The sequence below is a fragment of the Pongo pygmaeus genome, chromosome 1, assembly GCF_028885625.2.
Source record: "Pongo pygmaeus isolate AG05252 chromosome 1, NHGRI_mPonPyg2-v2.0_pri, whole genome shotgun sequence".
Classification (NCBI taxonomy): Eukaryota; Metazoa; Chordata; class Mammalia; order Primates; family Hominidae; genus Pongo; species Pongo pygmaeus.
Window position 1 is genome coordinate 221403682 of NC_072373.2, and position 25074 is coordinate 221428755.

At 46.7% G+C, this 25074-nt stretch overlaps 1 protein-coding gene across 4 annotated transcripts in view; it reads left to right on the forward strand.

Annotated features, from left to right (window-relative positions):
• The first annotated feature begins 598 nt into the window (after positions 1-598).
• The window catches only part of CLSTN1 (calsyntenin 1), a 96668-nt gene continuing 72192 nt past the window's right edge, over positions 599-25074 (forward strand). For 2 of the 4 annotated variants that reach the window (XM_054440436.2, XM_054440425.2), the window contains exon 1: positions 599-3449. In XM_054440436.2, coding sequence (XP_054296411.1) covers positions 3359-3449 — 91 coding nt within the window. In that variant the 5' untranslated portion in view covers positions 599-3358. The remainder of the gene's footprint in view (positions 3450-25074) is intronic. The other 2 variants (XM_054440416.2, XM_063668168.1) reach the window with 2 other exon arrangements.

Consider the following 25074-nt stretch of genomic DNA (forward strand, 5'->3'; position numbering starts at 1 on the left):
GTCATCTCAGAAGGTGCAGCATCTTGGAAAATTTTCTTGTGTCCGCTTCATCTACTGTCTCAGATAGAGTCACTATACATTCAAAAGTACAGATCTTCCTCCACCAGCTAACAAAGCCACCTCCTTATCCTCAAGTATATGTTCCCAGTTCAGGATGGGCCTGGGTGATGCCTCATTCCCCATGGCTCCAGGGCCTCTGATGCTGCTACTTTGTCAGTGGCTGGCTCAGCTCAGGCAAGGCCCCTCTCCCAGCTAACCATAGCATAAGCCTGAATCGATCCCCATCTCAGGGCCATTTGGAGGATTAACTAATCCATCATGGGGGAAACCTTTGAAATGTGCCAATGTGGCTGAGGCTATCGTCAGGCAGAGCAGAAACTGAGTTTACTGGTTCCCCCATTTCCGAGACTTTCAAGTTGAGCCTTGCGGCTGGACTCACTCTCATGTGGGTGAAATCCCAGCAGGTGCAGGTTGCACTGAGCTCACCAAGCCATCTATCTGCCCCACCTGACACTGGATCTTTTTGATCTATCTCTGTTTCTTTAAGGGGCAATAAGGGTGAGAAGATAAAGGGATCAGGATTCCAGACACTGAAGAGCTTTTGTTTGTGTTTTTAATAGAACTGAACACATTAAATTTCCCCTCTTGGCATCATCAGTCTATGGACTGAAAACATAGTTCTGAGATTATACCTTTCCGATTTTATGTTCTGCAAATCTCGAAGCTCCCTGGAAATCTACAGGGTACATCTTTTTTCACCCTCTGAGATGTGATCTCCATAATAATAAAACCTAACTCAGCAATTCATTGAGTTCATCACTATTTATTGAGTACCTACTGTGTTCGCTGGTATACTAGAAGCACAGAAGCCTTCTTGAAGGGAAAAAGAAACTCATGTATCTAGAGACACCAGGCTGTATGTGGCACTTTCATTTATTCGCCACATAAAGCCTGGTATTTCTAGATCTATGTGGCATCATTTCATTTAATTCTCACAACTCTTAAGAAGTAGATATTGTTCCATTTCACAGGTGAGGAAAGAGATTCTGAAAGTTCCATAACCTGTCCAAGGTCGTTTGCATTCGCAGAGGCCAGCACTGAAGTTCAGTCCTGTCTGACTAGACCATCTGGGTCCTTCCCACTAGAATACAGTGGGGAGGAGAAAAGGACACTGATGGATTAGTCAGTCGACAGCACAGGCAGCAGATTATAAAGCTGAACTGTTTGGTTAGAGCAGCTCAGGGCTGGAGAGGGAGGGCTGGCAGGAGGACTTCCTGAAGGAGACAGCCCAGAAGCTCCTTGTAAGGACCTGAGGCTTGGGTATGGGTGGAGGAGGAAGTGTGATGTTGGCCCTGGGAGGGGAATGAATAAGAGGAGACAGTGGCAGACAGCATGCCCTGAGGTCAGCCGGGTGGAGGATGGGAAGCCCGGCAGAGATGTCTGGACCTGATGAGGTGGCAGCAGGGAGGCACTCACTGAGTTTATAACTCCAGGAGGGCCAGAAGCAATGGCAACACCCGTCACCAAGGGAGAGGATGACTCAAAGCCTTGGCTGGAAGGAGTGGTGGGTGTGGCTTGGAGCCTGCGGGGGCCAGGCAGGTGCTTTGGGAAGGGTCCAGCCAAGGAGAGTCCGGTCTTCGTCAACCCAGGGGAGGGGGAGCAGGGGAAGGAATGAGAGACACTAGTAAGATGGAATCTGTAGGCTTTGGTGCAGGACGCTTATGGGGAACAAGGCGCAGGGAGTTGGATTCTAGATTGCTTTTGAAGCCTTCCCCAGGTCACATCACACCGCTGTTCCCAGCCGTTCCAGGTCTTCCTGTTGACTGTAGGATCAAGTCCATTCCCCCAATTTGGCCTCAATCTATGTTTTTGGGTTCTTTGCCCACTAGTCTCCTAAATAAGTCCTCTGCACCCCACAAACCAGTCTCCACCCAACCTCCAGTGCTGCCAGCCTCCTCCACCCCCACCTGGAGCAATGACGTTCATGGATGGCTCCTCCAGCAGTCTCGAAAAATGAACATTTTAGGGTTCCACTTTTTGCTGTTGGTGTCCCCCTAATGCGAACATCCTGTCCTTGAGGGCTGATTCTTTTTACAATAGTGGTCCCAACGGGGGAAGTCATTTCACTTTTCTGACTTAGTTTCCTTATCTGCAAAATGGAGCCAATAGTCTCATAGGGTACAGTGCCTGCACACACGCCCATCCACGGCTGTTCCAGGCCTTTCCTCCACTGCGGGGGGTGCCAGGGGTCCAGAGGAGAGGAGGAGGGGGCCGCTGGACGCTGGGAAAATGGGAGGACCCCAAGATCCCTGTAGGGATCCACGGTAGAGGGGGGGGGGGCTTCTCTGTCCTCTCTATCCATTCGGACCTCCGCATTTCTAAGAACCAGCATCGCACCATGTCACTGAGAAAGAGCGCGCACACCAGCCGCCTTTAGAAAGTCACAAATAGATTCCTTCAGTGAATTCAGGACAGACTCCCTGGGGGCAGGTCCCGGGGCGGGAGCCGGTGCGGGTAGTGCAGCGCGGCCCTTAACTGTTTACCAGGAGCGTTTCGCTGACCTCGTCTCCTGGACCCCCTTTCGTGACCCCTCTCATCACCTCTACTGGAGAGACGAGGACTCCGAGGTTCTGGGGGGCGACGCGACCTGCCCGAAGTGACAAGGGTCCTGGGCCGCACTCCCCCGCCGGGGTCTGCGCTCCTCGGCGGAGCGGGTGGGAACGATGAGTCCTCGGGGTGGAGAAGGAGGCGCGGGTCCCCGGGTACCGCTCACCCGGCCATAGGAGCCCGGGAGCGCGCGTAGGGACGCGGAGTTGAGGCTCTCCATCTGCGGCCGGGGAAAGGGATACAGTCCCCCGGGCCCCTCCCGGCCGCTCGGAACACACCCCAGGCGCGCCCCCGCGGGGCGCGCGCTCCAGGCGGGGCTGACGGGCTCGGAGGCGCGCGCCCGCTGTCGGGTCCGCCGCGCGCGCTCCCTCGGCTCCCCTCCCCCGCCCCTCCCGGGCCCGCGCGCTCCCCGAGTCCGCCGCGCGCGCGCCTCGCGTCGCTCCCCATCTCCGCCCCTCCCGCCGCCACCCCGCCCCCGGCCGGGTACCCTCGCCGGACCCGAGAGAGAGCGCCGCCGCCATCTTAGTTGCTGCCGCTGCCTCCAGCAAGGCGCTGCTCCGAGGCGGGGAGGGCGCCGCATCCCGAGCGCGCGGCCCAGCGTCACGGCGGCGGCGGCGGCGGCTCCTCCTTGGACCCCCGGAGCTCGCCGCGCCGCGGAGCAGCCAGCCCCAGGCCCCTGGAGCCCCGAGAGCTCTGAGAGCTCCGCTCGGCGTCCCGCGCGCCTCCCTGCCGCTCCCGCCCCGGGCTGGCGATGCTGCGCCGCCCCGCGCCCGCGCTGGCCCCGGCCGCCCGGCTGCTGCTGGTCGGGCTGCTGTTCGGCGGCGGGGTCTGGGCCGCGCGAGGTAAGCCCCGGGGCTGGGCCGGGCCGGGCCGCTGGGTCGGTGCGGTATTCGGGTCCGGGTGCGGGATTCGGGTCCTGGTGCGGGGATTCGGGTCCGGGTGCGGGAGTAGGGCCGGATGCCGGGATGCGGGGAGTCGGGTCTGAGCGCAGGGAGCCGGGTCAGGGCGTGGGGTTCGGGTTGGGGGTCGGGCTCGCGGAGCCGGGGCCGGGGCGCAGTAGACTGTGGGCGCGCGCTGCAGGCGTCCCGGGGAAGCCAGGCTCCGTCCCGGGCTGGGCACCTGGGCCTGGGCCGCCCCCACTGCAGCCCATGGTGGTGGCTGCGCTGATTTGGGGGGACGTGCAGACGGGCCGAAGGGTCAGCCCGCCCTGCTCAGCGGCGCACGCAGGCTGGGGCTGCACCCCTGGGTGAGATGCTGTGTGTACGTGTGCTCAGATGTGCATCAGGCGGGGGGTGCACGCACAGTTTTGGTGTGTGCTTACATAAGAGCCCACTCCTCCGCATCCCGTTTCCAAGATCCCGATTCTCTGTTGCTGCACCGCGGACACCACGACTTCGCCCCTTTCCGCCTCCTCCCAGGGTCCTTCAGACGTTGTCTGTTTCCAGTGGAGCCGAGGCTGAAACTTCGTGCTTCGCTCCCACCTTTTCACCCAAAGGTGAAATCGCTATGAGATTTGCGACCGCGGGCTCACCCAGTGTTAGAAATCTCCGTCTCTGCTACCCCTGGTGCCTTGGTGCTGTTTTTCTGACGGTCATTTAGACCGTGGAGGGTTAGATGTCCTCTACAAAAACGAGAAACCTCTCTGGTTTTTTAGGATTGTAGGACCGAAATTATTTTATGGCTCGGTGGGAAGTAATATTTCTTGGCTAATTTATTATTAGCTTTTAACCTTCATCCACTTAACCTTTTAAACCTTGTACGCCTCTGATATTGACTGGTCTTGCCAACGAAAAGCTTACGCATTGCAGATACAGTATTTGCTTCTGAGTGGATCTTGAAATCGTAAACATTTTCCTTGGCCTTAGAGCAAAGTAATCTAGGTGTAGTCTGTAGAATCTACTGTAGGCTTAAATCTGTTGTTCTGATTTTTTTTAATCAAAATAAATTTTGGGGAGGAGGATTGATAGAAATCTAGATGAAATGATCATATTTGAATTTAGCAAGCTTTTTAAAAATTCTTATTTTCCCTTCCCTGGCGTGACATAAGGAGAGAAGTATGGTGTTCACGAATTAAAGGGCAGAGGCGGCAAATGCATCTTTTGTTCCATGTTCCTTTCTAAACATCGAGGATGATAAACTTTGAATACTTCTTTTATTTCATTTCTAACATTCTGTTGACTCGGTCAAATTCAGATCTTAGTCACTAAGTATCTCATTGCTGGCCGTTTGATTTTTAAAAGTAACATCAAGCTAAGTTTGAAATGTTCTTTCCAGATGTGGGTTGGAGGTCTGAAACTCTAATATATCCAAGAGAAATGTCAAAGTTTTGCTTCTCTTGGGGAAAACCCACACATTTTAAAAATATGTGCTTGGATTGGGTATTTTGGGAACAGTTTAAGTATATTTAGTTTAGTCAGTGAGACCATTTCTTGTTAAAATTGGTGCTTTCTTAAATAGCACCTACATTTGTTAGTCATTATTTAATTGCCTTGGTTACTTAAACAGCATACATTTCAACTTTGAATATCTTCATTACCCGAGACCGACAGAAATCTTGTATGAAAGGTGTGTTGACTAATTGAGTCATTTGTAATTTGCTTTCTCTAAGTTTTTCTTGGTGCAGTTACAGTAGTTCAAGATTCTTAGTCTTCAGAATAAAGGCATTTTATACATCAGTTATTCGGTTGCATTTGTTTTTTTTCAGGTTGCAAGTTAGAAAATGTCTTGGAATTATTACACGAAATGCTAATAAACAATTTCATTTTGAAATATTACAAGTGAATTTCATATGTAAATTTACAGTTTGGAGACGCTCTGTGGGCTCATTTTAAGAGATCATTTCAACTAATATTTGAATTTTTTACTGCTGTAAGGCAGTACGACATGAACTCCTGTTCATGCTGTAGCTACCTTTAATAATTGTTAATGTTAGATTATGTACAGAGTGCTGGAGAAAATGATGGATTTTCTAATATAAATTGCATCTTGACTCTTAGTTTTGCAGAGACCCTCAAATTTTATTTTAATTATAACTGTAGTTCTCAAAAAACATTGAGTAGAGCTGGGTGCAGTGGCTCGCGCCTGTAATCCCAGCACTTTGGGAGGCCGAGGCCAGCGGATCACCTGAGGTCAGGAGTTCGAGACCAGCCTGGCCAACATGGTGAAACCCCATCTCTACTAACTATATAAAAATTAGCTGGGTGTACTGGTGGGCGCCTGTAATTCCAGCTACTTGGGAGGCTGAGGCAGGAGAATTGCTTGAACCCAGGAGGCGGAGGTTGCAGTGAGCTGAGATTACGCCACTGCACTCCAGCCTGGGTGACAAAGCAAGACTCCATCTTAAAAACAAATTAAGTAAGCCAAAATATTAGAAGAAATATCTTTGGCATGCCCTGGACAGTCATGTCCTTCAGCTACCTGCCTTCTTCATGGAGATCGGGAAATAGAGCAGTGAAGCAGAGAAAATAGAAAGCTTATATGAATATTTAAAAAATGCAACCATGTAATGCGTTTCGAAGCCACATAATAAAATTCACTGTTACTTTTCCATTTGCACACAGGCTTAGTGAGGCCTCTCCTCACCATCCTATTTGAAATCATTTCTCTTCCTGAACCCCTAAATCCTGTTTCCCTGCAACACTTTCTTTTTGCATAGCACTTAGCCCATTCTAACATGCCTTGTTGTTTACTTATTGAATTGTTTATCGTCTGTTTCCCCTCAGTAGAACATATGCCCCAAGATGGAAGGGTATCTGCTTTGCATATGTTTCCCGTCACCAGCACACCAGAGGCATGCCAGTATTGTGTGATTGAATGAATGAATGGGTGGATGGATAACAGCATTTCAGTTTAGACAGCGTAATAGCTTTGCATCCTAATTTTCACTTCACAGATAAATGCTCTATACTGAAAAAAATTACATAGTGTAAAGCAAACTTAAGTTTTTTTTTTTTTTTTTTGAGACAGAGTCTCATTCTGTCACCCAGGCTGGAGTGCAATGGCGTGATCTTGTCTCACTGCAACCTCCACCTTCCGGGTTCAAGAGATTCTTCTGCCTCAGCCTCCCCAGTAGCTGGAACTACAGGCATATGCCATCACACTGGGCTCATTTTTGTATTTTTAATAGAGACAGGGTTTCACCATGTTGGCCAGGCTGGTCTGAACTCCTGACCTCAAGTGATCCGCCTGCCTCTGTCTCCCACAGTGCTGAGATTACAGGTGTGAGCCACTGCATCCGGCCCAAACTTAAATTCTGCAGTGTGAATATGGGAATTCATTAGTGGGTAAATTTTCAAGGATCATGGGGCCAGCCTTGGTGGCTCACACCTGTAATTCCAGCACTTTGGGAGAACTAGGCAGGCAGATTGCTTGAGCCCAGGAGTTTGAGACTAGCCTGGGCAACATGGTGAAACCTTGTCACTACAAAAATACCAAAAAAAAAAAAAAAAAAAAAGTTCAAGGATCCATTCTGTTGGTTGCAGTATTGGGGATATTAGATCATGAAACTCTTTCTCAGCCTTTGAAGGCTGTAGCTCTGTGGCTACCCCTGTTAGTCCCTTTAAAAATACTATAATTTGCAGCTTTTTTGGGAAGATGGTTTCTTAATTTATTACCTCATTTTTCAGAAGTAACGATGTGGAAAAAAGTCGTTCGAATATAGACCTCAGTATTACCCATAGTCTAACATTTTTAATACTGAAAGTAAATAACATTTATTTCTCAAAGGAGGCCTGTAACTGCTGAAGAAATAATAAAATACGAACAATTTTGAATATATTCCAATTTTAGAGCATTAACTCGGTTAACTGGAACCTTCAGTTACCTGGAATTCGTCCTTTGGCTGGATTTTTTTTTTGGGAGAAAAAGCATGAAACCAAGCAGTTTTATAGGAATTATTTTTCAAAAGGAAGGTTTAGGAGGTCATATCATACATTATCTGTGCTAGTATTTGATATTTAAGCCAAAAACAGCAACTAGTATTTCAGTTTTAATTATGAAGAATATGACCAAAAATGAAATTTTTGTGGGATATGAAATATTACATTGAAACTAGAAAATGCCATAATTTCATAACACTAGCTGCAGGACTTAGTGAAGCTTATTAAACCAAGTCTAAATGTTTAAAATGAGGAAGCTGAGATATGTTAAAATTTTAGAACAAAGGAAAAAAAGTACTGAGTTATTTTTATTGCTTTCTGAGACAGGAAAATATGTTTTTTATTTTTATTTTTGGATAGAGTTTTCATTTATAAGGGTTGAAACAAAATAGAGATCTGATTATCCTAAAAAACCACCAAGAGTCTATTTCTTATGTATTCTGGTTGAGGGCTTAGATCATTAAAACTTGTTTTTTCAGTGGGTCTTAATTTGGTGTGAAGAGTTGCTTGAAGGGGCCGGGTGTGGTGGCTCACACCTGTAATCCCAGCATTTTGGGAGGCCAACGTGGGCGGATCATGAGGTCAGGAGATCAAGACCATCCTGGCTAACACGGTGAAACACCATCTATCTCTACTAAAAAAAATACAAAAAATCAGCCAGGCGTGGTGGCGGGTGCCTGTAGTCCCAGCTACTCGGGAGGCTGAGGCAGGAGAATGGCGTGAACCTGGGAGGTGGAGCTTGCAGTGAGCCGAGATTGCGCCACTGCACTCCGGCCTACAGAGCGAGACTCCATCTCAAAAAAAAAAAAAAAAAAAAGTTGCTTGAAGAAATGTGTCTTTATAAGTGAAATTTAAAATGTTGATTTGCTACAAAATGTAGATTTTAGTAGTGTTTCAGGACTACAGATTCAAGATTGGTGGAAATTATTTATGCAATGTCATGTTCTTGCATTAAAAAACAACCAAGGCCTGGTGCGGTGGCTCACGCCTGTAATCCCAGCACTTTGGGAGGCCAAGGTGGGTGGATCATGAGGTCAAGAGATGGAGACCATCCTGGCCAACATGATGAAACCCTGTCTCTACTAAAAATACAAAAATTAGCTGGGCGTGGTAGCGTGCACCTGTAGTCCCAGCTACTTGGGAGGCTGGGGCAAGAGAATCACTTGAACTCGGGAGGTGGAGGTTGCAGTGAACCGAGAATGCACCACCGCACTCCAGCCTGGCGACAGAGTGAGACTCAGTCTCAGAAAACAAACAAAACAAATGGCCAGGCATGGTAGCTCACACCTGTAATCCCAGTGCTTTGGGAGGCCAAGATGGGTGAATTGCTTGAGTCCAGGAGTTGGAGACCAGCCTGTGCAACATGGTGAAACCCCATCTCTACTAAAAATACAAAAAAATTAGCTGGGCATGGTGGCATATGCCTGTAGTCCCAGCTACTCAGAAGGCTGAGGCTGGAGAACTGATTGAGCCTGGCAGGTTGAGGCTGTAGTGAGCCAAGGTCACGCCACTTGCATTCCAGCCTGGGCGACAGAGCAAGACTCTGTCTCTAAAAAAAAAAAAAAAAAAAAGCCAAACTATAGCAAGCCCTCAAAAGTGACATTTTGAGGCTATGCAAAGGCCATATATAGGAACCCTTAAATGGTGACAGCCTCCCCACTGTGTCAGCTTGACATACAATACCCATCTTTTCCCTAAGAACTGCCACCACCCGGGAACTAGAATGCTGCTTTCAGTTGTCCCTGATTTGATAGGTTCTTTCTCTCCTATGTTTTAGGTATATTTTTGCTCATTTTTTGATTTAGCTTTAGGATATTATTATTAGATTAAAAATTTTCACAAGATCTGTTACTAAAGGTTTTATTTTTAAAGGTTCTTGGCAGCGATTCACATACTTCAAAGTAGCAGAGTTTAAAGCAGCTTAAATACCTATAAAACATCTGAAAGTTGGCCGGGTGTGGTGGCTCACACCTGTAATCCCAGCACTTTGGGAAGCGGAGGCGGGCGGATCACCTTAGGTCAGGAGTTTGGGACCAGCCTGACCAACATGGAGAAACCCCATCTCTACTAAAAAATATAAAATTAGCCGGGTGTGGTGGTGCATGCCTGTAATCCCAGCTACTTGGGAGGCTGAGGCAGGAGAATTGCTTGAACCCAGGAGGTGGAGGTTGCGGTGAGCCAAGATGGTGCTATTGTACTCCATCCTGGGCAACAAGAGCAAAACTCCGTCTCAAAAAAAAAAAAAAAAAATCTGAAAGTTAGCTTCCTTCCCATTCGGGAACCCCAATAAGAAGTATGTGGTAGCATATCAGAAGAAGAGTCATGTTTTTTCTTTTTTCTTCTTTGGTCAGACATGAATCATCATCTTAAAAAGAATTAATGGAAATGGCGTCTCGCTGTGTTGGTCAGGTTGGTCTCGAACTCCTGGACTCAATCAGTCCTCCCACTTCATCCTCTCAAAGAGCCGAGATTATAGGCATGAGCTACCACACCTGGCCGAAGAATCATCTTTCAGCCATCTGTTTCGTTCTGTCTGATTGTCCCGTGACAAGAACTTCTGTTGAGTCTGCTACTTTTCAAGCCTACCTTGGTCTGTACTTTCTCTGAGTCATTGTGTAGGACAAAGGAGGACCACCGGCTGGGTGTGGTGGCTCACGTCTGTAATCCTAGCACTTTGGGAGGCCGAGGTGGGCGGATCATCTGAGGTTGGGAGTTCGAGACCAGCCTGACCAATATGGAGAAACCCCATCTCTACTAAAAAATACAAAATTAGCCGGGCGTGGTGGCACATACCTGTAATCCCAGCTACTTGGGACGCTGAGGCAGGAGAATTGCTTGAACCCAGGGGGCGGAGGTTGCAGTGAGCCAAGATCACACCATTGCACTCCAGCCTGGGCAACGAGCAAAACTCCATCTCAAAAAAAAAGGAAGACCACCTTTGTCATGCCACTGCACTCCAGCCTGGGTGACAGAGCGAGACTTTGTCTCAAAAACAAACAACAAAACCCCACCTTTTTCTGCATCCACTCCTTTTTTTTTTTTAAACAGCTTTATTGAGATATAATTCACATACCATAAAATTCAGCCTTTTAAGACATACAATTCAGTGATTTTAGTATATTCACAAAGTTGTGCAACCATCACCACTATCTAATTTCAGAACACTTTCATCACTCCCAAAAGAAACCACATACCTGTTAGCGCTCATTCTCCATCTCCGTCCTCCTCCATCCCTTGGCAACCCCTAGTCTATTTTCTGTCTATGGATTTGCTTATTTTGGACATTTCATATCAATGGAATCATGATATGTGGCCTTTTGTGACTAGCTTCTTTTGCTTAGTATGATGTCTTCAAGGTTCATCCATGTTGTAGCATGTATCAGGACTTGTTTCTTTTCATAGGTAAATAATATATCCTTGTAGGGATATAACACATTCTGTTTATCCATTTATTCATTGATGGACATTTGGGTTATTTCCACTTTGTAGCTATTTTGGAAAATATTACTATGAACATTTTTGTACAGGAATTTGTGTGGACATGTGTTTTCATTTCTCTTGGGTATATACCCAAGTGGAATTGTTGGGTCTTAGGGTAACTCTTAGATTTAACTTTTTAAATTTTTTAATTTTTTTTTTGAGATAGAGTCTCACTCTGTCACCCAGGCTGGAGTGCAGTGATGTTCTTGGCTCACTGCAGCCTCCGCCTCCTGGGTTCAAGAGATTCTCCTGCCTCAGCCTCCCGAGTAGCTGGGATTACAGGTGCCTGCCACCATGCCCCGCTAATTTTTGTATTTTCAGTAGAGATGGGGTTTCACCATGTTGGCCAGGCTGGTCTCCAGCTCCTGACCTCAAGTGATCCACCTGCCTTGGCCTTCCAAAGTGCTGGGATTACAGGCATGAGCACTATGCCCGGCCTGTGTTTTTAACATTTTGAGGAACTACCAGTTGGTTGTACAAAGTGGCTGCACCATCCTTTATCCACTTGACCTCCATAATCACTCACAGGAGCATTTTTCTAATCAAATCCACATTTCACAGTTTTCTAGTTTGTTAGAATTTTAAGTTGAATTTTTCCTAGTCTAGGTGCAAACTGGCATTTCATCCAACCAATTCCTTCCTTTGCCATTGTCTCTCATATAATTTCTACTCTGGACTTTAGACTTGGAGTTGAAAGGAACTTTGAAAGTTCTTTCCTCTATACTTTAAATAGCCTTCCCTGTAAAACAGACATTTCCTCATATGTCCCTGTGTGTTGATCATTCAGCCTCTGTTTGAACTCTACTGCTATGGGGCTCTTGGTAGCTCACAGAGCAACCCTTTTAAAAACATTGAGCCTTTGGTCAGCTTTCCTGAGGACTAAATTTTATCATGCCTTCGTATTTTTGCAGGCATCCAAGCCTACAGTGTGTTGTTTTTACCGCCACACACATTAAGAGAGGCTGAGAGGACTGAGGCCTAGGCCTTGATTTCTGTAGATTTCTCAGGAATGAGCCTAGCACAGGGCTACACGTGCAGTGTTCGGGGGACACCCACCCAGACACATGCAGAGTCAATATCCTGGTTCCAGGAGCAGGGCTTAACTTAATGAAAGGGACTGGAAAAAACACGAGAATTTTCAAACTACAACTAGTTTAGAAAAATGACATTTTTCTTTTCTTTTTTTTTTGAGACAGGATCTTGCTCTGTTGCCCAGGCTGGAGTGCAGTGGCACAATCACAGCTCACTGCAGCCTCAACCTCCCTGGGCTTAAACTGTCCTCCCACCTCAGCCTCCTGAGTAGGTGTGCACACCCCCACACCTGGCTAATTTTAAAATTTTTGTAGAGACAGGATCTTCCTATGTTGCCCAGGCTGGTCTCGAACTTTTGGGCTCAAGCAATCTGCCCTATTTGGCCCTCCAAAATGCTGGGATTACAGGCATGAGCCACCATGTCCAGCTGACATTTCTTCATTAATTACATTTTTGTTATGCTAGTTGGCTAAAAATGTGCTTTGTTAAAAAGTAAATTATTTTTTCTAGTCCTTTGATTTTATTTAACTATTCCTCAATTACCCAATCTTCAAACATATAAAACACTTAGAAATATGTCTTTAGATTCAAAGTGAATTTTAAAACTCAGTGAAAATGAATATCTTCTTTGTTTACATACTTAAAGTATAGCAAAGAAATTTTTATTCAAGCTGGAGTGCAGTGGCACGATCTCGGCTCACTGCAATCTCTGTCCTCCCAGGTTCAAGCGATCCGCCCACTTCAGCCCCCTGAATAGCTGGAACTACAGACACATACCACCATGCCTGGCTTTTTTTTTTTTTTTTTTGGTAGAGATGGGGTTTTACCATATTGCCCAGATTCGTCTCAAACTCCTGGACCCAAGCAATCTCCCTGCCTCATCCTCCCAAAGTGCTAGGATTACAAGCATGAGCCACCATGCTCAGCCTAACATTTTTCTTTTTCTTTTTTGAGACGGTGTCTCGCTCTGTCACCGGGCTGGAGTGCAATGGCGTGATCTCAGCTCACTGCAAGCTCCTCCTCCCAGGTTCATGCCATTCTCCTGCCTCAGCCTCCTGAGTAGCTGGGACTACAGGCGCCTGCCATCGCGCCCGGCTAATTTTTTTTTGTATTTTTAGTAGAGACAGGGTTTCATTGTGTTAGCCAGGATGGTCTCGATCTCCTGACCTTGTGATCCTCCCGCCTTGGCCTCCCAAAGTGCTGGGATTACAGGCATGAGCCACTGCGCCCAGCCAACATTTTTCTTAAATAGTACTTTTGAGGACCACTTCAAAATAGTTGAATGTCATAAATTTAAATTGAAGAAATGTAAAACTTTAGAATGATTTGTATAAGGTTGTCTATTAAGTGACTTTTAAAGGATATAATTAATTCCATCTGAAATGCAGACTCTAGTCTTACTGAGTTTTGCATATTTCAGATGTAGTTAATGATGAAGATTGACAGGACTAGCTACATAATCCAAGGGGCCAATGCAAAATAAAGTGTGGGGCCCCTTGTTCAAAAATTATTAAAAATGTTTTTCTTTTTTTTTTTTGAGACAGAATCTTGCTGTATTGCCCAGGCTGGAGTGCAGAGGTACGATCCCAACTCACTGCAACGTCCGCCTTCAGGGTTTAAGCAATTCTCGTGCCTCAGCTTCCTGAGTAGCTGGGATTACAGACATGCACCAGCAAGCCTAGTTAATTTTTTGTACTTTTAGTAGAGACAGGGTTTCACCAGGTTGCCCAGGACGGTCTTGAACTCCTGAGCTCAGGCAGTTCACCCATCTCAGCCTCCCAAAGTGCTAGGATTACAGGTGTGAGCCACTGCATCTGGCCCCAAAATTATAAAAAATTTCAAGATGGCAACAGGTTTTTCTTTTTGTTTTTTAGACAGAGTCTCGCCCTGTCACCCAGGCTGGAGTGCAGTGGCGCACTCTTGGCTCACTGCAACCTCCACCTCCTGGGTTCAAGCGATTCTCATGCCTCAGCCTCCTGAGTAGCTGGGATTACTAGGCACCCACCACCATGCCTGGCTAATTTTTGTATTTTTAGTAGAGACGGGGTTTCACCATGTTGGCCAGGCTGGTCCTGAACTCCTGACCTCAAGTGATCCTCCCGCCTCAGCCTCCCAGAGTGCTGGGATTATGGGCTGAGCTACCTCACCTGGTCGGCAGTAGGTTTTTGTTTTTGTTTTTGTTTTTTTTTGAGATGGAGTTTCAGTCTTATTGCCCAGGCTGCAGTGCAATGGCGTGATCTCAGCTCACCATAACCTCTGCCTCCCGGGTTCAAGTGATTCTCCTGCCTCAGCCTCCTGAGTAGCTGGAATTACAGGCATGCACCACAACTGGCCTGGCTAATTTTGTATTTTTAGTAGAGATGGGGTTTCTCCATGTTTGTCAGGCTGGTCTTGAACTCCCAACCTCAGATGATCCGCCCGCCTCGGCCTCCCAAAGTGCTGGGATTACAGGCATGAGCCACTGTGCCCAGCCGGCAATAGGTTTTTAAACCAACCCTGGGGCCCTTCTATGCCTGGCTTCTGGCCCATGCAGGAAACTGGCCCTGAGTATTGATAAACTTAGATGACGGAGTATTAATAGTCAAATTGTGAGCTCAGGGCCTGAGATTTTCACCAGAGCCACTTGTCCTCTGTGTCTCTTGTCAGCTGCATCTCTGGCCAATGCTCCTCCCTCCCCTTGGGAGAAGACTCCTGCCTTTTATTCTAAGTGGCTTCAGGGTGCAGGTTTCCCCTTCATCTTTCCATCCCCAACAACAAGCAAAGGACAGGCTCTACTCCGTTCTCAGTGGACAGTGAGAACCGATGGTAGACAGAGGCTCATAGAAGTCTAGGGTTGCTTATGATTTGGGGGACTAAAGCCCTTGTGTTAAGCAGATTATGTTTACTCTTTTTTTTTGTTTTTTTGAGACAGAGTCTTGCTCTGTTGCCCAGCCTGGAGTGCAGTGGCGCGATCTTGGCTCACTGCAAGCTCTGCCTCCTGGGTTCAAGGGATTCACCTGCCTCAGCCTCCTGAGTAGTTGGGATTACATGCACGCGCCACCATGCCCAGCTAATTTTTTGTATTTTTAGTAGAGATGGGATTTAACTGTGTTAGCCAGGATGGTCTCGATCTCCTGACCTCATGATCCGCCCACCTTAGCCTCCCAAAGTGCTGGGATTACAGGCATGAGCCACCGCCCTTGGCCTATGTTTACTTTTAAAATGATTTGACTAATTGATGCTAGTTTCTTATTACTTACAGAATTAGTAAAAAGGATAACAAATCATTAAAATTCTTGGATAATCCCTACTCTTTTTTTTTTTTTTTTTTTTTTGCCATGCATTTCAAGCATTTATCAGAGCACAAAGTAAATAGTAAAACACACTGACTTGAATTTCATTTTCTCCTTAGGCCCTCTCACTCTGGGCTAAAATTATTAAAGGAACAGTGGGGGTGGGGAGTAACAGGTGGGGTACAGTCATTTTGAGTTTTCGAGCCCCTCAGTTACTGGTGCCTTGTGACTAGTTGGAAGGGGACGTTGATAATCCTGACTGATTATAAAGCCCTAAGTTGGCAAGGTCAGAGCTTGCTTCTGAGCTGTCTGTAAATATCCATTGATAACAGCTCATGATTCCTGTAGAAAACATTTTCATTTGGCAAGGGTTTAAAAAGTCCATGCCCAAGTGTCCGAGAGCCGTCTCTTGTTTAGCTAGGAAGCAGCGAATACATGTCTTCTAAACATTCAGAGCCTTGAATAGAAAATAAATACTGGCTTAAATGCTTTTTTATATGAAATCTGACATGTTAAAACTTCTTCTAAATTGGAGTACGTACCACTGGGATAGTTTCATAACATAGCCTTTCCCCTCCCTTCTGGTGACTTTAATAACAACTACGACATTAATGTTTGTTTGAATGAAATAATGTTTTAGAGAGGTCATTAATACCAGTGGTTAATATATATTTGCAGATTCAATTGGTAAAGTTTATTAACCTTGTCTTTTTCTAGACTTTTTCTGAGTGTTCTTAGAAGGTTTGGGCTTTTTAACTGCTACTTAAAGTAATGCATATGGCAGTGGGTCTGCATTTTTCTTGTTGCATATAAAGTATATCATACATTGTTGTGAGGGTCCCAGGAGCAAGAGAATTGATCAGAGAACAGAGAGGAGAGAGGATCGGAGGTGTGTGGAATGAGGCATCCTAGGTAGATGTGGTCAACAGTTTAGATTTTATTTTTATTTATTTATTAATTTTAAATTTTATTTATTTATTTTTTTTGAGTTGGGGTCTCACTGTGTCGCCCAGGCTGGAGTGCAGTGGCGCAATCTCGGCTCACTGCAACCTCCGCCTCCCAGGTTCAAGAGATTCTCTTGCCTCAGCCTCCTGAGTAGCTGAGATTATAAGCGTACACCGCCACACCTGGCTAATTTTTGTATTTTTAGTAGAGATGGGGTTTCACCATGTTGGCCAGCCTGGTCTCGAACTCCTGACTTCAGGTGATCTATCTATGTGGCCTTCCAAAGTGCTGGGATTACAGGCGTGAACCACTGTGCCCAGTCTTTATTTATTTATTTTTCAGACAGAGTCTCATTCTGTTGCCCAGCCTGGAGTGCAGTGGCGCGATCTTGGCTCTCTGCAACCTCCACCTCCCGGGTTCAAGCAATTCTCCTGCCTCAGCCTCCCGAGTAGCTGGGATTACAGGTGTACACTCCCACACCTGACTAATTTTTGTATTTTTAGTAGAGATGGGGTTTCACCATGTTGGCCAGTCTGGTCTTGTACTCCTGACCTTAGATGATCCACCTGCCTCGGCCTCCCAATGTGCTGGGATTACAGGCGTGAGCCGCCGTACCCTGCCTGCCTGCCTGCCTGCTTGCCCGCCTTTCCTCCCTCCCTCCCTACCTCCCTGCCTCCCCCCTTCCTTCATTCCCTCCCTCCCTCCCTCCTTCCTCTCTCTCTCTCTCTCTTTCTCTCTTTCTTTCTCAGAGTCTCACTCTGTTGCCCAGGCTAGAGTGCAGTGGCATGATCTTGGCTCACTGCAGCCTCTGCCTCCCAGGTTCAAGCTATTCTCCTGCCTCAGCCTCCCAAGTAGCTGGTATCATTTTTGTAGTTTTTTTGAGACAGAGTTTTGCTCTTTCCCTTAGGCTAGAGTGCAGTGGTGTGATCTCGGTTCACTGCAACCTCTGTCCCCCAGGTTCCAGCAGTTCTCCTGTCTCACCCTCCTGAGTAGCTGGGATTATAGGCGCCCACCACCATGCCTGGCTGATTTTTGTATTTTTAGTAGAGATGGGGTTTTACCATGTTGGCCAGGTTGGTCTCGAACTCTTGACCTCGTGATCCACCTGCCCAGGCCTCTGAAAATGCTAGGATTACAGACGTGAGCCACTGCTTGTATTTTTAGTAGAGACGGGGTTTCACCGTGTTGACCAGGCTGGTCTCAAACTCCTGACCTCAAGTGATCCAGCCTCCTTGACCTCCCAAAGCACTGGGATTACAGGCATGAGCCACCCTGCCCGGCCCAGTTTAGATTTTAGAGAAGTGAATGCAAGCATGAGGACCGAGGAGAGGCAGGTGGGGTGGTGATTAAGAGGCCGTTCATGTTATCTTCAGGAATGCACGGTGCAGAGTGGTTGGCACAGGAGCCTTACTGCAGAGATTGAAGGACTGAATTATTCAGGGCTGGGTGCTGACCCAGGAAGAGGATAGACCATCAGGCGAGTAAGGGAGGTCCGCATTTGGGCAGGTGTTTCAGAGTGACTCCGGGAGGCTGGGGGGTGTGTGTCTGATGGGCTGTCACTCACATCCTGTGTCTTCTAAGGGAGGGCTCTGGGAGGCATCTGGGGCCAGCGGACAGTGACAGCATAAGGCCAGAAGTCTTAAGTCTTGGCAGAGAATAAGGGCAGAGCCTGGAGGGCCATTGTTTCCCCTCAGCTTGGGTTGTGGGTGTTTCCTGCGCATGAGGTTTTCACTTTGGTGGACAGAGTGAAGCCAGGGACAAAGGGAGAACAAACATGGGCCCCTTGGGCCAGATCTGGTTGTTGCTTAGGCCTGAGGGAGAAGGGGAAAAGGTTTCCTGAAGTTTCTGTTATATCTAGAAACTCAGCCCACTGGCGCAGGAGACCATATGAGGATGGACAGCAGCCTTGGCTCAGGATAGAGCAGTCCTGGCTGTACTGTCTTATCGTTTGGAAACCCAAGTACAGACAGGTAAGCTGGGGCAAGCTGGTGCAGAGAGCAGTGATGGAACCCTGGCATCTGAGCAGCCCACAGCAGTGGCCAGCCAATGTGAGTCCATGCTAGTTCTGGTCAGATTGAGGCCTTTTTCCTGAGAGCTCGGGCATGTGTTATTTCTCCACTCAGTCTGTCTCCAGGCCTGGGTAAACCGAACTCGCCCCTTGCTGAAATTCCTGACTACCTCCGCTCATGGGATCTTCTAGTAATTAATCACTGGCAAACTGCCTCAACCTAGCTTTGTCTTGATACATTGTTTCCTGGTACCTAAGCCATTTCTGATTTGAAAAGGTAACTCATATTGATCTGTTTGGAGTTCAAGTTGGAACCCAAATTGTGTCTTCCCCATGGAAACTTGTTATAAACAATGCTTATAAAGCTCCAAAAGTGACTGTCAGAAACATATTTAACCCATAACAAGTGGAAATTGGGCAGATTGGCAGTAAATTCCAGCGCGTGCATGCACGTGTGTTCACACTCACCCACGTTGCAGTACAGTGCTGTTGAGCCTTGAACAACATGGCTTTGAACTGCATGGGTCCACTTATAAGTGGATTTTTTCAACCAAACGTGAATGGAAAATACAGTATTTGTGGGCTGTGACACCTGCATATGGGAAGCGCTGACTCTTTGAATACTTGGGTCCTGCAGGACCAACAACTTGAGTATGTGTGGATTCGGGTATAGACTGGGGTCCTGGAACCACTACCCTGGTGGGTACAGAGGGACCGCTGTCATTCTGTAAACCAGCAGTGAGGCGCTGGTTAAGATGGAGTGGTGGGAGGCATTGGAGTGGCAGCGCCGCAGGATTCTGTGGGGGCGGCAGCCGCAATCAGCGGCCCCTTGACTCCCGCCTGGGATGAAGGGGCTAAGAGGCTGAGGTACAGAGAAGGGTTGTGAAGGAGGCAGAAGCCTAGTTCCTGGAGTCCTAGGTGACCGAGCCAGTGAGAAGAAAAGGAGGGAGAGAGTAGCCTGCCACTGGGATCTGCAGAAGCACGTCAGAAGCCCAGGGAGGAGGGGCCCCCATGCCCAGGCAGAGGCACTGCCTCCAAGGGCAGGAAGGTGTTGAGGTGGAGGAGGAGCAGGAGAGCCACAAGCGGGGGGCGGGGGGCCCTCTGCAAGCAGCCGCCTCTGCAGGCACTGCCTCTGCACGGTGGCCACGCCTTTCAGGGGATGCTGACTGCTGTACGCTGTGTAGAGGAATGACTTAGGGCCAGACACGCTTAATGTTTTTCATCAAAGAATTTAACTGAAGTATTGCTATTTAAAATTGTTACTTGAATTTACCAAGTTCCTAAATCTATATGAAGTAAATTTACTGCTTTGTATAGAGGCATTTTACTAAAGTCAGTGTAAAAAATGTATTTGATATCTCCCAGCTATTCCAGTGGGATGTATCATGTATCATTTAATATTATCATTTAATATTTAATAATATTTAATATTATCTTTGCTAGAAGATATCTTTGTAAATAATGGTGACGTGGTCCATATAGTGACTTCTAATGGTAAGGATGTAGTGACCAACTGCAGGCTTCCCCTTGAAACTCATCTAGGATGAGAAATGGGTCTCCCTAGGTGTGTGACGTGGACAGGTGCTGTTAGGTCAATGCGGTCTCGGTCATGTAAGCTTGGGAAGCACTGTTAACGTTAAACAGGTTTCGTTCCTGCAGGGCTTCTCACAGGCTTGAGTGCACTTGGAGGAATTGCTGAGCCGGGGGTAAAACCAGTTCACTTGACCTGGGACTCTTTCTGCGGCACCTGTGGCACCAGCGTCCCGGGGAACACACTTAGGCAATGCTGCTCCAGACTCCCTGCCATGCCCTTAAAGTACAACAAGAAAACACAGTTAGTCCAAAACAGAATGAAAGTAAGGTAAAATGACTTAAAAGACTGCCTCTTTGACATCATTAGCATAAACATTTTGTGTCTATTTCTATTTTTATTTTATTTTATTTTATTTATTTTTTTGAGATGGAATCTCACTCTGTTGCCCAGGCTGGAGTGCGGTGGTGTGATCTCGGCTCACTGCAAGCTCTGCCTCCCGGGTTCACACCATTTTCCTGCCTCAGCCTCCCGAGTAAGCTGGGACTACAGGCTCCCACCACCACGCACAGCTAATTTTTGTATTTTTAGTAGAGACAGGATTTGGCCATGTTGGCCAGGCTGGTCTCGAACTCCTGACCTCAGGTGATCCACCTGCCTTGGCCTCCCAAAGTGTCAAGATTACAGGCTTGAGCCACCGTGCCCAGCCATATGTGGGTTTTATCTATGGATATTTATTAGAAATGAAAAGTGAGAACCTATTAAATAATGTAATTATTAAATTATTTAAAATAGCAATCATAAAACCATTTCATGGTGACTTAAATAACTTTTTTTTTTTTTTTTTTTGAGACAGAGTCTTGCTCTGTCACCCAGGCTGGAGTGCAGTGGCACAGTGTCGGCTCACTGCAACCTCTGCCTCCTGGGTTCAAGCGATTCTCCTGCCTCAGCCTCCTGAGTAGCTGGGACTATAGGCGCGCACCACCACACCTGGTTAATTTTTGTATTTTTAGTAGAGACGGGGCTTCACCGTGTTGGCCAGGCCGATCCTGAACTCCTGACCTCAGGTGATCCACTTGCCTCGGCCTCCCAAAGTGCTGGGATTGCAGGTGTAAATAACATATTTTTAGTGAAAATTAACTGTTTTCCAAAAACCAGAAACAACTTAGTAAGAAGACTGGCATTTTAAGTTTTTGCTAATCTCATTAATGTCCAACTTAAGAGAAAACAGCTAGATTCTGCATTGCCTGTTACCTGTTTGAAGTAGATGGAGAAAACTGAGCTTCACACAGATATAATAGTTGGGAAAGAGAGAGCTTTGGGGATTCCTCCCCGCCCCGCCAGGAGTCCTTAGACCATGCTCTGATAACTGCTGCTCTAGGGCAGTCATTGATGTCAAGATACAACTAGGGGACATGTCACCAGTAATTTGCTTCTAAATAATAGTTGAAGTAACAAAGCAAAGCTTACTAGTGATCTACTTGCTTAAAAAGGAAATGAGAGTTAGTTCAGCTTTTTCCTAGAATTATGTCTCTTCGTAGTTTACATTGCCCCTTGCTTTTTTTTCTTTCTTTTTTTTTTTTTTTTTTTTTTGAGAGGAGTCTTGCTCTGTCTCCCAGGCTGGAGTACTATGGCGCGATCTCGGCTCACTGCAGCCTCTGCTTCCCAGGTTCAAGTGATTCTCCTGCCTCACTCCCGAGTAGCTGGGATTACAGGCATGCACTAGCACGCCCAGCTAAGTTTTGTATTTTTAGTAGAGACGGGGTTTCACTGTGTTAGCTAGGCTGTTCTGGAACTCCTGATCTCGTGATCCCCTGCTTTGGCCTCCCAAAGTGCTGGGATTACAGGCGTGAGCCACTGTGCCTGGCCTTTCTTTTTTTAAGACAGGGTCTCACTCCATCGCCCAGGCTGTAGTGCAGTGGCATAAACTCAGCTCACTGCAGCCTTGACTTCCCGAACTCAGGTGATCCTTTCACTTCAGCTTCCTGAATAGCTGGGACTACATGCCTGCCTGAAATTTTGTGTTTTTTGTAGAGACTGGATTTCACTATGTTACCCAGGCTGGTCTCAAAATCCTGGGCTCAAGTGATCCGCCCGCCTTGGCCTCCCAAAGTGCTGGGATTATTGGCGTGAGCCACGGCTCCTGCCACTCCTTACTTTCTTAAGTGGAGAAGCTGAGTGGAGTTCTGGCTCCAGGCCTGGAATTGCCCATAACATAGAGCACATGCTGCTGCTCCCAGGGAGGCCCTCACAGGTGGACAGGTGGTGCCCGTTCCCATGTGCAGTCAGGATCTGTGTGCTTGTGGATTATTTACCCTCGCCTTTTTTTTTTTTTTTTTTTTTGAGATGGAGTCTCTCTCTGTTGCCAGGCTGGAGTGCAGTGGCGCAGTCTCAGCTCACTGCAACCTCTACCTCCCGGGTTCGTGCCATTCTCCTGCCTCAGCCTCCTGAGTAGCTGGGACTACAGGCACCCACCACCACGCCCGGCTAATTTTTTTGTATTTTTTAGTAGAGATGGGGTTTCATCACGTTGGCCAGGCTGGCCTCGATCTCTTGACCTCGTGATCCACCCGCCTCAGCCTCTCAAAGTGCTGGGATTACAGGCGTGAGCCACCGTGCCCGGCCCCTCGCCTTTAGTAAGGGAAAGGCAAGAATAGGTACAAAAGTATAAGTAAACGTTAAAATCAGGTTTATTTGGGCTTATTCTTTGGTAATGTATCCTTTCACCATATTAATATTTTCCTGAGGTCTAGAGAAAGATCAAGGCTTTAACAAAAAAAGTTCAATAGTTGAAAAAGATTGCCACTTTTGTTTTTCCTCACAAGATGGCCTTTTTGAGACCTTTAAATGGCTGATGTCATTGTAAAACACTTTTTAAAAAAAATTTAACTTTATTTACTTTTTTTTAAGATGGAGTCTTGCTCTGTCGCCCAGGCTGGAGTGCAGTGGCGTGATCTTGCTCACTGCAGCCTCCACCTCCTGGGTTCAAGCAATTCTTGTGCCTCGGCCTCCTGAGTAGCTGGGATTACAGGCACATGCCACCACGCCCAGCTAATTTTTGTATTTTTAGTAGAGACGGGATTTCACCATGTTGGCCAGACTGGTCTTGAACTCCTGACTTCAAGTTATCCGCCCACACTGGCCTCCCAAAGTGCTGGGATTGCCGGTGTGAGCCACTGCGCCCGGCCGTAAAACACTTTTTATAACTACCACGATAAAAGACCTTTGTGCTACTGTTTCCTTTATTTTTATGAAAAATCTTTTCAGCTTTTCTCAGAATCTGGTTTTACCCATGGAATAGCTGTGCGTGGGCCTGTACCTGGGCTGTCTGCCTTGATGGGAGAGGTTGAGAGCTGCTGTTTTGGGCGGTGTGTTGGTTTGTTTTGGTATTATCCTTGATTACCAAAGATCTGGTTTTTGCCTAGACTATATCCCATAAATCCAGTTTCCCCTTGAGAGGTTATCTAATCCTTTCCACCCTTTTATGATAGAATCCTTTGCTTTTAAAATCTGGCAGTGTGCCTTCCCACTTAAATAAGCTCTGTTTGCTTGTATATTATTTTTGCATTAGAATGTTAAGTACTTTTAGCAGGACGTGGTGGCTTATGCCTGTAATCCCAGCACTTTGGGAGGCTGAGGCGGGAGGATCACTTGAGCCAGGAGTTTGAGACCAGCCTGGACAACATAGCAAGACCTTGTCTCTACAAAAAATAAAAAATTACCTAAGTGTGGTGGCGGGTGCCTGTGGCCCCAGTTACTTGAGATGCTTAGGTGGGAGGATCATTTGAGCCCTGGAGCTTGAGACTGCAGTGAGCCCTGATTGTGTCACTGAACTCCAGCCTGGGCGACAAAGTGAGACTCTGTCTCAAAAAAAAAAAAAAAATCTAAGAAAATCAACTCCTGAATTATATGGCTAGAATTCTAGAAATTGAAGGAGCTTGAGAAATCATTTAGCCCAGTCAGCCCATTTTATCAAAGAGGAAACAAGTGAAGTTGTCATTGTCGTCAGTGTGATATTTTCGTAGTTCAGAATAGGGAAAATAGAATGAACAGTGGGATCTGGTCTGGGGTGTCTTTAACCCGGTTTCCCTATAATAGAGAATATTCAGAAAGCATACATTTGGGTGAGTCTGTACCTCTCTCATGTACAGTTGAGTCAGGAAACTAGATTATAAAATTAGAGTGGAGTTTAAAAAATCTGGATGGATAGTACATCCTGTTAACAAAGTCACATTATTTGAAAATTTGTAGCACTTTTTAATGTGAACATCTCAGAAATTTGCACACTCTGCTGAAATCACAGCTGCAGAGTTGACAAGAGCTTTAGAAATGGTCTGGCTGGGGCAGCTTTTGATGTAGGATCCTCTTCACAGTGTGGCCTGACATCAGTTAGCCAGGCCCTTCTGGAATTCTTCTAATCAGAGAGCGTCTTTCTATTTTGGAGGGAAGCATTCCTTGTCAGAAAGTCCTGGGTCTCAGTTCTGCCTAAATTTTGGCACTGCAAGAGCATAGTGGACAAGTTATGAGCATGAACTCTGAACTAAACTGTTGAGGTTCAGACCCCAGGTCTGTGGCTCATTAGCTCTGTGATCTTGGACATCTTACTTAATCTCTCCATGCCTCAGTTTCTTCATCTGTAAAATGGGGATGATGATAATAATACCCCTCTCACAGAGTGGGTGGGGAGATTGAACCAATTTTGTAAAGTACTTAGAATACTATAGTAAAGGTGTGTTTGCTGTTTTTTTGTTTGCTTTGTTGAGGGTTTTTGCATCTGTGTTCATGAGAGATACTGGTGTATAGTTTTCTTGTAACATCTTTGTCTGGTTTTGATAGAATAATTGTGGCCGAGGCCAGGCGTGGTGGCTCACGCCTGTAATCCCAGCACTTTGGGAAGCCAAGGTGGGCGGATCACCTGAGCTCCGGAGTTTGAGATCAGCCTGACCAACATCGAGAAACCCCATCTCTACTAAAAATACAAAAAGTTAGCCGGGCATGGTGGTGCATGCCTGTAATCCCAGCTACTCAGGAGGCTGAGGTGGGAGAATCACTTGAACCCAGGAGGCAGAGGTTGCAGTGAGCTGAGATCGTGCCACTGCACTCCAGCCTGGGTAACAAGAGCGAAACTGTCTCAAAAACAAACAAACAAAAACAAACAAACAAACAATAATGGTGGCCTCACAGAATGAGTTACGAAGTATTCCCTTTGCTTCTGTAGAGAATTGGTGTAATTTCTTCCTTAAATGTTTGGTACAATTCAGCAGTGAACCCATCTGGGTCTGGTACTTTTCCTTTTGGAAGGTTATTAATTGTTGATTTAGT